At 45.1% G+C, this 16,182-nt stretch overlaps 1 protein-coding gene across 2 annotated transcripts in view; it reads right to left on the reverse strand.

Annotated features, from left to right (window-relative positions):
- The window catches only part of PANK3 (pantothenate kinase 3), a 202,747-nt gene extending 188,816 nt beyond the window's left edge, over nucleotides 1-13,931 (reverse strand). Inside the window, exons 1-2 of one of the 2 annotated variants that reach the window (XM_069654299.1) lie at nucleotides 13,805-13,931; nucleotides 12,317-12,656 (exon numbers count right to left, since the gene is read on the reverse strand). In XM_069654299.1, the coding sequence (XP_069510400.1) occupies nucleotides 12,317-12,344 (28 nt within the window). In that variant the 5' untranslated portion in view covers nucleotides 12,345-12,656; nucleotides 13,805-13,931. Of the gene's footprint in view, nucleotides 1-12,316; nucleotides 12,657-12,765; nucleotides 13,243-13,804 lie in introns of those variants that run through there. The other variant, XM_069654300.1, reaches the window with a different exon arrangement.
- Nucleotides 13,932-16,182: the final 2,251 nt, after the last annotated feature.

Below are 16,182 nucleotides of genomic sequence, written 5' to 3' on the forward strand. Positions count from 1 at the left end.
AATGTCCGTAGTCAAAACTTGCTGAGTCCAGTTCATCCCAAAGAGGAGATCCCTGAACGGAATTGCTCTCAACCTACAGTGAACCGCGGTCTTCAGATCAGAACATGGAAATAAGCATACTGAAGGTCCACAGAAGCTAGAAAGTCCTTGTCATGTATTAAGGGAATGATCCTTTGCAGACACGACTTCATAAGATGTGTTGCTGCATGGAGGTTCAGTGGATTCAGGTCTATGATGAATCTCAACTTCCCCAGTTGCTTGCTTGGGCACCAGAAACACAGTGGAGTATATGACCCCCTCTCTCTCTCTCTCCCTCTATCGCGGGGACTCACAACTGTTTTCTTTGCCTGCAGCTCCCGGACTTCCTACCGCATTGCCTTCCCCTTGACCCAGCCTCTGGGGAGTCGTGCCCGGATGGTACCCGAGGGGAACAGCGGGATGAGGATTTGATTTTGTAAGCCCAACAGAATAGCCTGTTGACCTAGGCATCGCCAGAAAGCTAATTTAATTAGATTCAGAAGTAAAGCAGGTGACCTGCAACTGACCTGGCATCAAGACGTTTGCCATTTCCAGTGGTATAGGTGCTGTGATTGCCACGTCTGCCACGTAGTGCCTATTTCCCCACACGCTTATCAGCTTTGAAGGCACGATGGACCTGGTCTTATATAGGGTCTACCCTGCAAAAGGAATTCTCACTGATATCTTCTTTTTTGAGAATCTGTCCTCCAATCCTTGATATACAGGTGTCGCCCTCCAGCGATGATGAAGACTACGGACATTGTTGCAGCCTTTACCCCATCATAGGCAATGTCTGACAAAAACACAACCTCAGTCTTGACTGCTTGCAGAACCTGAACTTGTTTTAATGAATGCTGCTTGGGACATCAGGTAGGTTGTTCACAAGTTCCTTTTATTAGGTTACATCAGGTAGTTGGATAGAAATAAGGCAGGAACTCGTGAGCCCTGCAGGAGTCCACTGGCTCCCACCACCCAGGCTTGCATCTCTCCAACTGCCTGGGCTGGAATCTCACTCCTACACAAACATTCCAGTCACACTCACAGAATTCTCCCAATGACATCATACATTCCATGCATCCAAGAAAGCACCATATAACAGAACTGCACCGCATACGAACGCCATTGTTTCCGACTTTAGCCCTCCCAGGGCTGTCTCTGTAATGCATGAAGAGCATGTGGCCAATCAGAGAGCTACATGGGTTCCCCATATGCCTTCCATAGTGCTCCGTCAAAGTTCCTATCTGTGGGGTCCTTGGGAAGCTTCTTCAGGTGCCACTGAAGACCTTCTCACCAGACTAGGTAGGGTATTGTCCACTCAGATTGTCTGTGATATCACTTTCTCCTCCCCTTTAGTGGGTAAAGCTTGGCCAAGAATCTGGGGACTGACATCTTATCCAGCTCTTTCCACTACCATAGGAGTTCTTCTTTCCTAGTGCAGCCTGTCAGTCTAGAAAAATGGATACCTCTCATGATTGACGGCAAACGTATTTTGGTGGCCGTGGGCCAACCGTCTCATGCACAATATGATAGACATATAGGTTTCCGAGTTTACCAATGAACGACCATTTTGATGTAACAGGATCGCCATTGTTTTCTAACAATTGCTCATTGCTTTCTGTTCTTATTGCTTCACAGCACATTTTCTGCTTACACTGCTCGACTGTTAAACATTGTTAACTGAACGTGAAAGGACAAGGCCGCAGGGCCACAAGGCTAACAAGAGTTTGTTGAAACACCACGTAGGCAGCGTCAGGAAGGAATGCCTGGCTCCCTCCCGAATGTAGCCTTGAAGCAGAGCTGCAGGGCATTTAATCATTTCACAGCTGCCAGCCAGTCTCGTTATATGGTAGAATATGTTAGAATAAAGCAGCCAAAAGCTTGAATTATGCTTTTCTTACGGTCCCACTTTTACTGAGCCCTGTAGAGCGTGTCGGCTCCCAGGACACGAATAGCACCTCATAGATAGCAAGGTCTGGAATGTGACTCTTCCCCCGTATGTAGCTCGCTTCCAAGAACAGAAGCACTGTGTTCTGTTCAACAACTAAAAGATGCCTCCGCACTTGCAAATTGCATATTGTTACTAGAATAGATATTTGAAGGTGTCATAATTGTCGAAAGTGTCCATCATCACACCGAGTTCAAAGAAACCCAATAAAGGAGGGGGTGTTAAACATGTCATAGCTGATTGTATGATATACATTTTGTATATATGTAACTGATGTACGGAATTCACTCTCTTGCTTCCCTCGAGGTCTAGAGATACACGTTGTGGCGCGCGAGACTGAGTTGGCCAACTGAGACTATTTGCTTTGCAATAAACCCTAGCTTTGGGAATACAACCTTGTGTCTGGCGTATCTATCGTGTACGTGACTTGCCTTGTTTCCATAGACGTAAGGGACCACTAGGGGCCCCTTTCAAGCCTATATGGCAGGGTGCATTTGATCTGAGGGGGAGGCGGCCTTAGCATTCCAGGATGCCACTACTGCAGGGACAGGCACAGAATCTGCGAACCACATGCAATGAGCCACCTCAGTCAAGACACTGGCTACAGATTCCTTGTTTAGGTATTTGCCACTTACGTCCTTACTATTACTTTTATCCCCATGTTTGTATATACAGACAGCCTGTCCTGGGATCTAGCCTGAAGCGTGCGGTTTTCTTAGCAAGCAGGGCCGGCCCTGGCCCAAGATGCCTCCTTGGGTTGCCTCAGCACACCTTCTGTGGTGAATTGCCATCTGGCAAGGGTATATAATCCCTGGCTATTTTATTTTATTAGTAAATAGTATGATGCAGGTAATTCCATTTCAAGAAGGGAAATCTGCTGATCAGACTTCCCTTTCAAAGAACTCCATGACATAAACATTGTGTACACCTGTGCACTGCTGCTGCAGAATTCCGATGGCAGCACCGCCCCTACAGTGGTACAGCAGGCTCAGGTCATAGGTGCCCTTTCGACAGCTGCAGTGACAGCCAAGTCTCTGCAGAGCTGGGGCTGCATTTGAGATATGCACCTGTGCTCCAAAAACTGCATAACTCGGAGGATCCTGTCCTAGTGACACACTAAACTGAAGAAATAAGCCATAACTGAGTTAGGGTATGGTGGTCATATCCCAGCCACAGTCAATTAATATCACACATGTGTCAGCCCTGTGGGCCCAGTTTAGCTGTGGAAGGGCTGCATTTGTTCCTGACATGGCTCCCCCTACCCACTAGCAGGACTGTACCTTAGGGGGATTGCCTCTCTGTTCCTTTGTAAGGGCAGGTAACACCCTTTTCCCAGCGACAGTCACTCCACAGGAGGCTGGCCTGGGAACATTAATCAAAGGGCACACCCATTCACAAAGAGCTAATCCTCACACCATGGTGCTGCACTTCTAAAGGCCTTTGATTATATTGAGAATGGGAGGGGTGGGATTAGTGTAGCCAGGGAGATATCTGTACAGGTGGTGGAGGATTCTGCCATCTTGTTTCTCTCTGCCCATCTCTTTCCTGTCCCCTCCACTTCATGTAGCACAAAGCTCTTTGAGTGTGATATCAGAAGGGCAAAGTACACTCATTCTGGTGCAGGGATTAGACCCCTAAATTAGTCTTTCTTTAGTCCAATCACCTGTGGACTTTCAGCTTTAAAGAAGGGGGTTCATACTACTTCTTAAAATCATCTCTGGAATCCAACCCTGGAAGATTTAGCTGGACCCTGCTGAGAGAGGAGTCCTTCATAAAAAGTCATCCAGTTGTGAGGTGAAGGCAGGTGTTCCTATGTAGAGGTGAGCTCTGTCGCCAAACCATCCCCAGGGACCATTGGGGGTAAAATATACTGCTGGACCAAGACTGCATCTGTGCCAGCCACCCTGTTGACTGGGACCTCACTGTGTTGCAGAACACCGGAAGGTATGTGCCAGCCTCCCTGTGTTTCAAAGCCAGAGAAAAAGACTAACCTTGGCCCCTGAGAGGGAATCGCAGCTCCTAAAATCGTAAACAGTCGGGGTCTCAATGATTTGGACGCTGATCCACTGCGAGCCATGATTCGAGTGTTTGACATCTAGTGAACCTCCAGAACCCTTTGAAGCTGTCATTGGCATTCATCGCGCTCTGAACTCTCGTTTTAATTGCCTTTTCTCCATGTGCTCATTACCCAGAGTGCTGTATCTAGTCTATCTTTGCATATTCTGTGTTCCTTCTATCCAGTGGGGTTTTACAGTGTTTTCTAGTTAGTTATTATTTTACATTGTTCGATTAAAGTACATATTTTATAGAACCTTGATTGGACAGTCCTTTATTTTGGACTGTTAAACGTTGCTGTTTCGGTTGCGACTGAACGACAATCACACCCCTCTTGGGAGCATAGAATTCCCTAGGCCCACGTTCCCTCAAAAGACAAAAGAGGTATATCTCTTAACGGTTCCTGTTTTACCTTTATGACTGTATTTGCGCTTGGTTTGTAGAAATCTGGGGCTGTGTAGGTGCTTTAACCCCTACTCCTTCTTGTATGCCTGCCGAGCATCAGTCAAGTTGTCACACCTTGTCCTCCAATCACTTACCTGTGCCCTTGGGCGGGATCGCTCTGGGATTCTGTTGCTCCACTGAAGCTCTTCTCTGTGGTCCTCCCAGCCATGGGAGGATCTGCTCAACCGGCGCCAAGTGCTTAGCATGGGCGTTGGGAGTCTTTAAGCAGTGTGTCAGCTCAACAGGGGCACCCTCGCTCTGCCTAGCCCTGAATTGATTGTGCCCAGCCCTAAATTGATTGTGCCCAGCTCTACATTGATCATGCCTAGCTCTAAATTGATTAGCCCCAGCCTTGAATTGACCATGGCTAGCCCAAAACTGAATGCACAAACCAAACCCAGCACATGGGACCAACAACCTACTACTGCGGCCACTGAGCCTAAGCCGTTACCCGGCCTTACTAACCTCACTCCAACGCTTAGGAATCCCACTATGCCCAATGATGTACTGAGCCACACCACAAAATCCCCATCACACAACACCCCAAGAGACACTCAGACTACCAATGTCAGGGAAACTACCATCAAGGGCGGTCTCATCAACGCTAGATCACTACTAGCACATGCCATTGACAAATCTGACCTCATAACTACCAACCATCTTGACCTCCAAGCGATCACAGAAACTTGGCTGCACCCTGCACTCTCACTAGCCATAATATACGGGTTCACCAGCTACAGAAAAGAGAACCACCACCAAAGGAGGTGGAGTTGCCTTCATCGCTAAAGCTGAACTTTCCATCAGAGAATCACATGACCAAGCTTTCCCATCTGGAGAACTTCTCTCTATCAAACTATCCTACCTCAATACCACAACTACCAACACGCATATCATAACAACCACCGGGACCATTACAAACCTTTGACGAGGATATAACTCCACTACTCTCAAAAAAACACTAAACCATCTACCCAAATCATCATCTTAGGCGACTTTAATCTTGGCCTCTATGACAATCTAGATCCCAATGCAACAACCATTCAAAACACATTGGTTGCTCTTGGACTGACTCAACGTATTGAACAAGCTACCGAAGACAAAGGCTGAATACTAGACTGGCTTGCCGACCTAAATGTATCAACCAGCATTACCGCTAATTCCCCTTGCACCAGGTCAGAACAGAACATCACATTCACCATCCCCAGACAAACTCAACACAAAACTGTTCAACACTTAACCCCAGCTACCCTTGCAAGAAACACACGCAAAATCAAACACACTAACCTTCTCCCTCTATTAGGTCCCCTCACTGAAGGTACCTACTCCCATGCCAACCCGTCAGCCATGGTAGATCTCTACAACACCACCATCCTCCAAGCCATTGACAAAATTGCCCCACTCATATTCCACAAACCAAAACAGACAGCTCACCTGAACTCCAGGTTCACACCTGACTTCAAGAATCTTAGGTCAAATAAACGCACTGCTGAATCAACCTCCAATAAACCCAAAACCACATCTCAACTCTTTATAGTCTTTCCGCAATCACGCTTACTGCGCGCTGAAAAGTTTGCCACAAGTTTTTCGTTTGGCTCAAATCTATAACGTATGAAATAGCTGTTCATTGCACCCGACCTCAAAATTAAGTTTTCAACTTGTTAGTTACTCAATAATCATTGCTAGTGTTTGTCTGAAACCATACAAAGCGGCTCCCATTAGTATTTCAACAATTTCAACAACCTGGAAAGCCTCACCATCAAAAACAAAAAAACAAAAAAAATACAGGCATCTATTCATCTCCTCCGCTAAAAAATACAAACAAGCAATACTGCTACCTCAAAAAGCTACAGACAATGAGCATATGGCAAATACCAAATCCAGCAGTAAGGAATTATTCACCATCCTGAGGGAAGGGAACTTGAGTCTCCTACTAGCCCACCCAATACCTATCAGAAAAATGAAACCTGGTGGGCCAACATACAGCATGCACTCCTTGACAAAATAGCTATGGTCCAAAAAAAACTCCCAAACAAAAAAGACAAAGTTAACATGCCATTAACATTAACCCACCAATCACAAGAGAGCCATCACCCCCTCCTTTCGAATTTAGGCCAGTCTCCACCACTGAGGTCATCAAAATCATCTCTAGACTAAAACCAAGGTGTCAAGGTGACATATGCCCTACTCCTATCATATAAGACTGTGTTACAGAACTCGCCCCGTTCATCAACTCTCTCATCAATAATTCTTTCTCACGAGGTACAGTCCCTAAGAATTTGAAAGGAACTTGGGTCCTCCTGCTTCTGAAAAAACCATCCCTTGACCCCAGCATCCCTACGACTACCGTCCCATCACGACGGTCCCTTTCCTCTTGAAAATTCTTGCCCGTGCTGCCTACCTCCAGATTCAGGAACACCTGGAAAATAACAATCTCCTGGGCCTACGCCAATCAGGCTTCCGACCTAAACATGGGACAGAGATGGCACTCCTTCACCTAAAAAAAAAACAAATGGACACCATAATTGATAACGGAAACCTAGCCATACTACTTCTCCTAGACTTTTCTGCGGCATTTGACTTAGTAAATCATAAAATACTATGCCACCACCTGGACAGTGCTGCACACTTCTCACCCAATGCTATTGCCTGGATAAGATCATTCCTCTCCGAGGGTACCATCAGAGTTTTCTCAAACCTAGCTAACGCCACCCCTACCCCCATTCCCTGCGGGGTTCCTCAAGGATCTTGCGTGTCACCAACGCTTTACAACATTTTCACCAAGCTGCTATTCGACCGCCTTGATGAACGTGGAATATCATATACAAACTATGCGGACGATACGCAAATTGTAATTAACCTAACTGGAGACTACAACACTTACTCCATCATCCTCAATGACATTTACCAGATGATCCAATCCTGGACGGTCCAACATGAACTTTGTCTAAACAACGACAAAACTGAGCTACTCCTGGTAGGCACCCAAACACACCTTAAAAAACTTGACCCCAAATACAAACACTTCATAATAGGTGGAAATACCATTACCGTCTCGAAGAAGTTAAAACACTGGGTGTGTACTTGGATTCCTCCTTAACTTTCTCAAGACAAGTTAATTTCATAATCTCTTCAGCAGCATAGACAGCCAAACTCATTAATACCTGCAGATCCTACTTATCTGCAGACAGCTGCCTAACCTTAGCAAGAGCCCTCATTCTGTCGAAACTCGTCTATTGTAATATCCTCCTGGGCCTGCGACTACCAGCATTAAAAAACTACAGGTCACTCAAAACAACACCCTACAAGCAGCACTAAACATACCAAGAAGAGATTGTATCTCTGAAATAAGACGCAAAGTGCGCTGGCTTCCAGTTCAGGACCGGATCAAATTCAAAACAATGGCAACCACCCACAAATGCCTCATTAACATAGCTCCTAAATATCTTACCAACCTGTTAACTCCAACCCAAAACAGCAAGACCACATGCTCTGCTTCAGCCTTCCTTCTCTCTGTCCAGAAATTCAAAAGGAGAAAGGCTGGGGATGTAGCTTCTCAGTTGTGGCAGCCAAAGGCTTGAACACCCTACCTCTAGACATTAGATCTGACCAGTCCCACACTTCATTCCGCAGAAAACTTGAAGCGTGGTTCCTCACCTCCAAAGTGTAGCCTTTGTGACTTAATGATCACAGTCTCATCCTACACAATCTGCTCATGAGAATATTTCTGTGCTAATTTGATTAATTATGTTGATAAGGTTGCAAAAATTAAATATTACTTATTATGTACGAACAGAAAAAAGTATATGTAAATATCTTATGTCTGTAAATATGTGCAATATGATTTATGCCAAACCATTGTTTTCTATGGTTGCCTGTTGTGGGATGTTCTGACCCACTAGGCTGTTCCCTGCAACATCACTGTGTGCTGCTTTCATCAGAAACAACAGAATGGCTGCCAAAAAGCTGATGTGCGCTAAAAATCTCTGAGAAGTGCGCAGGGAAACCGGAAAAATAGGCTGCCAATCCATTTTGCCTATGTTAGTGGTAAAACTGGAGACCACACTGCCAAAACCTGTCATTGGGTTGCCCATAGAGAGAAATGGAACTACCTGAAAAGGCAGTGCTACATTGCCAGGAAAACCCAGAAGTGCTCTAAAATCTGTTTATTCTTTGCTGTTAAATTTGCAAAATAATGATTCTCAAACAGCAGAGAAGATCCAACATCCTTGTGGGGTGTTCACCATCACCTTATTTAAAGAATCCCCATAAGCACAATGTCAGAAGAAGCACAGTTAATCACAAAAATATTCCCATTCAAAAGGGTGCTTGCCTGGAAAAATATGTCAGATCGTCTGTGTCAAAGCTGTCATTTACTTACCGTTAGTTTAAACTTGTACAGTAAGATCAAATTGTGGAAAAGAAGAGACTTGCCATCAAAAGCAATATAGGTTGCTACAATTCAATCTCTAGGTTTTAAAAAGACTGTAATTAGAGATCTGTGTGTATAATTGTTGAAAATGTAAGATTAAGTTTAGCAAAAGACAATTTTAAACAAAATGTTTTCAAGTGAACTGAGACGACACAGGACTTCAAAGGCACATTCCACAGTTTGCCCCAAACAAGGGTGCCTTCCTTTTTCTCTCTGCCCAGGAACTATCATTTAGATGCTAATGAAAGAATGAGGGGATTTTGCTCTGCTTCTCTGGCAGAGACAATAGTCTTCCTGGACTGAAAGGGAATGCAAATGCAGGTGTCAACAGAAACCAACTGCCAGCAGGAAGAGAGCCCTGGACTTCTCTGGGCCCAGCAAACCATGGGGGTGGGATCAGACAGACGTGTGTATCTTAAATCACAAGGAAATATCTTTTTGAAAAAAAGACTTAGAGAACTGTGCAAAACTTGTAAAATCTGTAATTTATAGGTTGTTAATATGAAAATTCTGCTCACAGTTTGAGACTACTCTGAACTCTGTGCGATGTTCAGAGACAGGACTACCGAAATGTTGATGTTGTAGCAATTGTGATAATGCTAGAAATATGAAACTTCACAGGATTATGCCCAGATGTCATGAGCATATATGGAGAAAAATGTGGACAGATCTGACACTGGATACCCAACCAAAAGCGTGAAAAACTGTCAATTTTGAACCGAAGCTCTCACTGAGTTGGGATTCAGACGGATACGTGCTCTACTAAAGCTGTGATGTGAATATGTAGTATTAACAAGTTGGTGATATTGTAAATCTGATGTATGTGAAAAATAGAGTTACTGTACTGAAACAAAGGGGAGGTACTCCCTGGATTGTAAAACATTGCATCATCATGAAACCATGTGTTCCTTCTCAAATCAGGAGAGAGGACAGACCCTAACCAGTAGGATTCTTAGATGGTATGCCTAGTATAATTTAGCCTACCCAACCCTTAGGGAAATACATAAATAGGGACAGTTTAGGACCTAGAGACACACAGATTCATCCATCAACTGATTTACTGGTGAAGCGCTCTGCAGGAGCAACCCAGATCCAAGACTGCAGAACTATGAAAGCAGAAGGCCCAATTCCAAAGCTGAACCCTTCTCAGCTGGCCTTTAAAATCTTGAAACCTGATTTTAACCCCAGACTTCCAAAGGGAACACAACAAAACCAATAGAACAGCCGGGCTGTGCTGTTTCTGTTTCTTGGCAAGAACTCTTGCTAGAACCCAGAGTGCTGTGACCTGATTGCTGCAACCCAGAATCAACCCGTCAGATCCAGACCAGGGGCCGTGCAGTGTCCCCAGTGCTGTGCTACGTGAAGAACCAAGCGCCTGAATCCTGTCCGGTGGGCTAGCAGATTCAGTCCAAAACCTTTGACCAGATCTTTGACAGGCCTATTCCAAACCATAGTTGTGAGTATTTATAGCATAGAATTGTCCATAGCCAATCTCTTATCCTTAAGTAATCCAACCCAAAATCATCCTATCACCTCCAGAACTGCATTGTAGAATCTCTTTTGTCTTTTCTGAATCTTTCCCTCGTCCATATAGTACTTTGTTAATTGTAGTGACAAGCATCTTGGCAGGTAGAAACCATCCGGGGGTGTCAATGGATCGGTGGGTGTGCTGTCGTATAGCTTGTGGCTTCATAGACTCCCTAGTGTAAAGAAATTCCTGTTTGTAATTTCAAAAGTGCATCTTTCATTTGTAAATCTCTTTTGAGAAAAATCGACCTCTACTAAAACCTTCGTATCTTCCGTACCGTACATGCCAGAAACGAAATGTAAGTGTCAAATTGAAGCTAACATCCTCAGATTTCAAACGAATCTAAAACCGCATTCCAACTCCTTGTAGTTCTTCTGTAATCGCGTTTCTCATGCGCTGACAAGTTTGCTGTGAATTTGCATTTGGCTCAATTTCATCTCGTGTAAAACAGCTATTCTTTGCATCCGACCTCAGAATTCAGTTTTCAACCTGCTAGTTATTCAATCATCATTGCTAGTGTTTACCTGAAACTATACAAAGTGGCTCCCACTAGTTTTGAATCCAATTTAGAGAATTAAATCAATTTTTTAGTGATTTTTCCCATTCATTGCAAGCCACATTCAACAGCATTTGAACTGTTTTGAAAACATTCCTATTTCTCTCTGCTTGCTGGGGGAGGTGTGGGGGGGTGGGATTGAAACTGCATTGGTTGAGATTGTTTATTCCTGAAACCTATGTTCTCTCCTTCCATCTCTTCAGCTTGCATATTAGGGGGGATTGAGTACTGTACAGGGGGGAAAAAAGTGACATTGCATTGTTTTCCTGTCCATATCAAGTATTATTCGGTGCTGCATTGTTTTCCTATCCATACTCATTCTGATTAAAGAGATTGTTGATTGTAATATCACCCGATGGTGATCATTGTATAAATATTAATAGTGTGATATATATCTTGTTCAAATTCATACAATAAATCTTTTAACTTTGCAAAACAGCCTGCTTCCTGGTTCAGTGAGACCGGGGGGGGGGGGATTCAAAGAGAGGGGCGTGATATAAGGGTACATCATTCAGAAATAAAAGAACTTATAGACAAAAATATATAATTAAGGGTTCCAACTGTGCATGACACGCTTGGCATTGACTTAGGTGGAGTGCCAGGTTGAAATCACTTACACTGTGGTACCCTGAAATGTGTATTACCTGCCCTCCAGTGCCTAGATACCTACGGACTTGTGCGTGCTACAAATGCTAAATAAATGTATCACATAACTAAATGCACGATACACTTGTAGTCAATGAATGGGACAAACGTGTTAAATAAAAACTGTTACAGAGGGCTAGCACCACTATTGAAATATTTTACAAAAGCCAATTGTGTAATACTTTTTATGATAGAGAGAAGTACTGGGGACTACTGCGCTCCACTTTGAGGAATGCGTTCACGTTGGTCCATTTCAAACATGCAATGCAGTGAAAAACATAAATAGGACAGCAAACGTGCAAGGTATGCGTAGCCTTTTCGGCATAGGTAGCAAAGATATGTGTAGTGTTATTGATTCTTGTGCACAAGATTAAAAAATGTAATAATGTACAAAAGGAGGTAACATATGAAACAAATCGCAGCAATACCATCACACATACATTTTGCCAGCAGCTTCCCTTTTAAGCTAGTATTTCAGCATGCGATGCCCACGGGCAGCGTAACATATCCATACTGGAGGAAACGGCCGAACACAGATTGAGCAATCTGAAATACGCAGAGAGTTGGTGGCATCCGAGATTATTACATGTTCTGGCTGTACGGTTATATTTGTGCTAGAGAAACAAACAAACATGCATTGTATGTGCCTCCAACGCTACAGACAGATCCTGTAAAACGGGCTAGAAAAAGACTCACATGGTTTCTTGGCATCTTTGATCTTCATCCTTTCCCTTGAAGCAGCAGCTCTTCTGGTATTGATGATGTCGTAAGGACGAGGAAGCCAGAGGAAAGCAGTGGTTTTGCTGGTAGGGGTATGTATTGACCAATTTTGAGTTTATGCCCCCTCCCACCCACCTCCCCAATAATAACGTATGCAAGCTGGACCAAAAGCCCGGAAAGTGGCTTGTACTGAGGGGGGCGTGTGAATGAAAGGGCTATGGTAATGACCCCGTGTGGGTGTGGCCCTGAAGAAGGCGTAACGGTGCGGTAAGGCTGGTGCTGACGAGCAGTCTCTGTTGAAAACGACAACACGGACCTAGACATGAGATAAAAGAGGAACATACAATGAGTGACAAGGTTCAGTTACACGGCACCGCCCTCTCAACACGTCACCTTCAAGTCTGAAAAAGCTGTCGGCCGCGGACCTCTCACTGTCGTACCCCCCGACGCATATGTTTCACACTAGCAGGGGGTCTCATTTCATCCTGGGGACCATATTCTTAACGCTCATTGGACAAACGGAAAGTACGACTAAAACGCAAGCGATCAGATAATGCAATGCATAGTGTGCAATTGCGTAGCTAGAGATGTCGATGGTAGCGTAGAAACAAACTGTAGGACGCTTCTGTTTTTCCATGATTTCAGGAATGCGCACTCTTCGTTTACTGCTGAGGTAAAATAATACATTGTGTACTAATATGGCCGCAACATGTTTCATGGAAGCATTTTTTTTTCCGGCCATCTTTTTATTGGGAATTCTTTATACAAATAGGAGAGTAATTTCTGTTAATAACTATTCATCACAGTTGGAGGGCGTGGCGACTCACTTGCTTCGCGGAGAACCATGCATGCACCAGTGGCTTAATACTGTAAATAAAATACAACTACAAACCATAACTGCAATCACACAGTCTGTGGTCGGACAAGATTAAAGAATTGCAAGATATTTGTCGTGATATGTGTACAAAAGCAAACGTGTCGGTAGAAACTAAAAACATATTCAATATTCCAATGACTACTTCAAAAGTGCTATTAGGGTGGTCAACATTCAATTCCATCCCAAGATGGCGGCTATTATGCTACCCCGCCTGCACGTACGCTAACATACTAATCCGTTTTCTCCACTTATGACGACAAAGACAGTTCTGTGTACTACTCTGGTTTACTATCCGCGTCATCACGGGTCACCACATGAATGAAATCGTGAGCCACGCCCCCCAACGGCAACAGTAGATACAATCGTAAGAGCCATCATGGGAATTGTGGTCCTCCAAAGAAGGTTAGAATTCTCCGTACAAAGGATGGCAGCGGCGAGGACTACACGTCCCAGGGTGCCATCTGATGCGTCTTTACAATTAGTAAGGATGGCACAGATTAAGGCGAAGTTTCGTCCCTGTTGCAATCCACAGCGTTAGCGGCTGCTTGTCAGGTTACGGACGCCTCGGAAGTCTGTTATTTGCTTACCTGTGACGATGATCTGCGACGATTTTTGGCGAGCGTCTTAGAAACACCCTTACGATCAGTGCCGCTGTCAACGAATACCAGGGTTGGGATGCGGTGTTGGGGAGCGCTGTCACGCCAGACACCTGCCAGCCAATCCGAAGAGGGGGCGCGGCTTAGAAGTCACGAGCTGATCTACCGGTCACATACAGAAGCAAGCCGAGCTTCCCGAGGAGTTCGGAACGAGGGTTTAGTGAAAAGTAGTACACTTTGGTCCAGTTTGTTTCTGCACTACAGCTGCTTACATCTTTCGTTATCGATATGCATAAGATGGGCTCGTGTTCAACCCCTCCTTCAGTCGTTTTTATACTGTTGAATCCTACGCCGCCCAGGTGCACTTGCCCAACATTTATTTAAAATGTGTCTTTTTCAGCACAATTCCCGCAATGCATTAGCTAGCTGTGTATGGACATTGCAATTTTATTAAAGACACAGATGCTGCGATCCCCATACTTGACAACATTCTGTGACCAAAAAGATGTAGGATTTTTCAAGTTTCAAAGATAATGCTTCGCATAACAATTACATCACAAGAAAATACAAAACATACATTGTTGGCACCACTGGAGCATTCTAAAATACAAAACCCATCAAACAGCACACCATGGCAGGATGCTCAAATGTTTAAAATGTATAATTGTGAATGGTAAGTTAACATCAAATTCAATTACCTAACTTCGCAGACGGTAATCACACAGAGCTGGTGGCAACGTTTGTCACTGCTCTGTGGCAGTAGCCTGGGCAACGCATATGTATTCCTGCAGTGCACGATGAATAACTGAACAACTTGGAGACTGATACCATCCTCATTCTTATATGCAGGCGCTGTGTGATGGTGTTACTTTCTGCCACTTGCCTTCAATGGTGGTTCACCCAAAGCCTGTCCTGGCCAGAGTGCAGGGTAGTCATGTAGCTGTCAGGTCACTGGATTGGTCTGAGCCCATCACTCAAAGTAATCACTTACCCGCGCCCACCGCCCACACAAACAAATGTGTTGCATGCTTTGCCTGGGCTGGTCTCGAGCAGCCTGCCTTAGAGTCACATACATTACCTGCCCCTGTAAAAAGAAGTAGGAACTCACCCAAATCTGTAGGTGGTAGGACTGCTTAAAAAGCTGTAGCCTACTGACTAAATCAGTAGGGTTGGCAAGTATGCTTCTCACTGTGATGTCCCGCTCCCGGGTCACCGGAATGGGACACAGTTGCTGGGATCACCCAGATATGATGACGGGCCGTGCACACGCAGCAGAGCGGACCAGAGTGGGCACCCTCTGATATCTGGATCACCAGATGATATTACAGTGCTGGGGGCACCCAGCAGCACGCATACATACATACATGGTCTTGGGAGGATAGCTCAGGGGCAACGTGCTTGCCTTGGAAGCAAAATGACACAGAGCAACACAGGTTTGATCGCCAGGTCCGCGCTTAAAACCCTTTGGGTATTAAGCGCATTATGAATATCATATACAACTCGGCTCGGTGGGCAGACCAGCCCACGAAATCAAGCACTCACAAAGGACACAGAGACAGGAGTTGTTGCTAAATGGGTCTTCACTGCAGTGCCTGCAGTGGCCCTTTTTATTAACACTGTATGACAAGGTCATGACTCATTTCCTGCCATGGACAACACACCCCCAGTTAAAGGGGTAACAAACTACACTCCTTTATTATAACAAAAACAAAACAAACAGTAACAATAGCCTTATAAACGAGCCTACAACTTTGGTGCATTCCAGTCCAAGCACCCATACTACCCTTAATCAAGCATTGCAAACTTTGGCACAGCAAACATGAGTGCTTCCCAGGCTGAGCGCTCGCTCAATACCCAACGGCCATGCTCTATATTTCTGGATCAAACTGTCCAGCCTGGGAAGCCATGTTCCGGTCATCCAGCCTTCGCCGGGGCCCCGGCCCTGGCCACTTGTGCTGCCACAGGATAGGAGGAATACATCTTCTCCCTCACCATCATACTCCCTCTGCTGGTCTTCTGCCACCTTGACCACTGCGGCTCTGGGCGGTTTCCTCCCCGTAGTTTGCCTCCCTTACTCCTTGGACGCTGGCCGGCGCCAAGGCTAGGTATACCCATGCAAAATTATCGTCTTTTCCACACCTCCCGCGTGTGTGTCCTTTGGCTGGGCACTCATTTGCATGCAGCAAGTCCCATCCACACTGAGGACACATGGTGCTGTCTCTTTCCATGGCCACTCCCCTCTTCTGGCTGGTTTACTTCCTTCCCAATTTCCCACGGCCACACATCCGCCAACTTCACCCGATGCATTGGCTCTTCCAGCTTGATGTACTGCCTAGAGCTGTCCAAGACCGGTGCACGCACTTCTGCCA

This window comes from Ambystoma mexicanum, chromosome 3q (genome assembly GCF_040938575.1).
Source record: "Ambystoma mexicanum isolate Mex_15411 chromosome 3q, UKY_AmexF1_1, whole genome shotgun sequence".
Classification (NCBI taxonomy): domain Eukaryota; kingdom Metazoa; phylum Chordata; class Amphibia; order Caudata; family Ambystomatidae; genus Ambystoma; species Ambystoma mexicanum.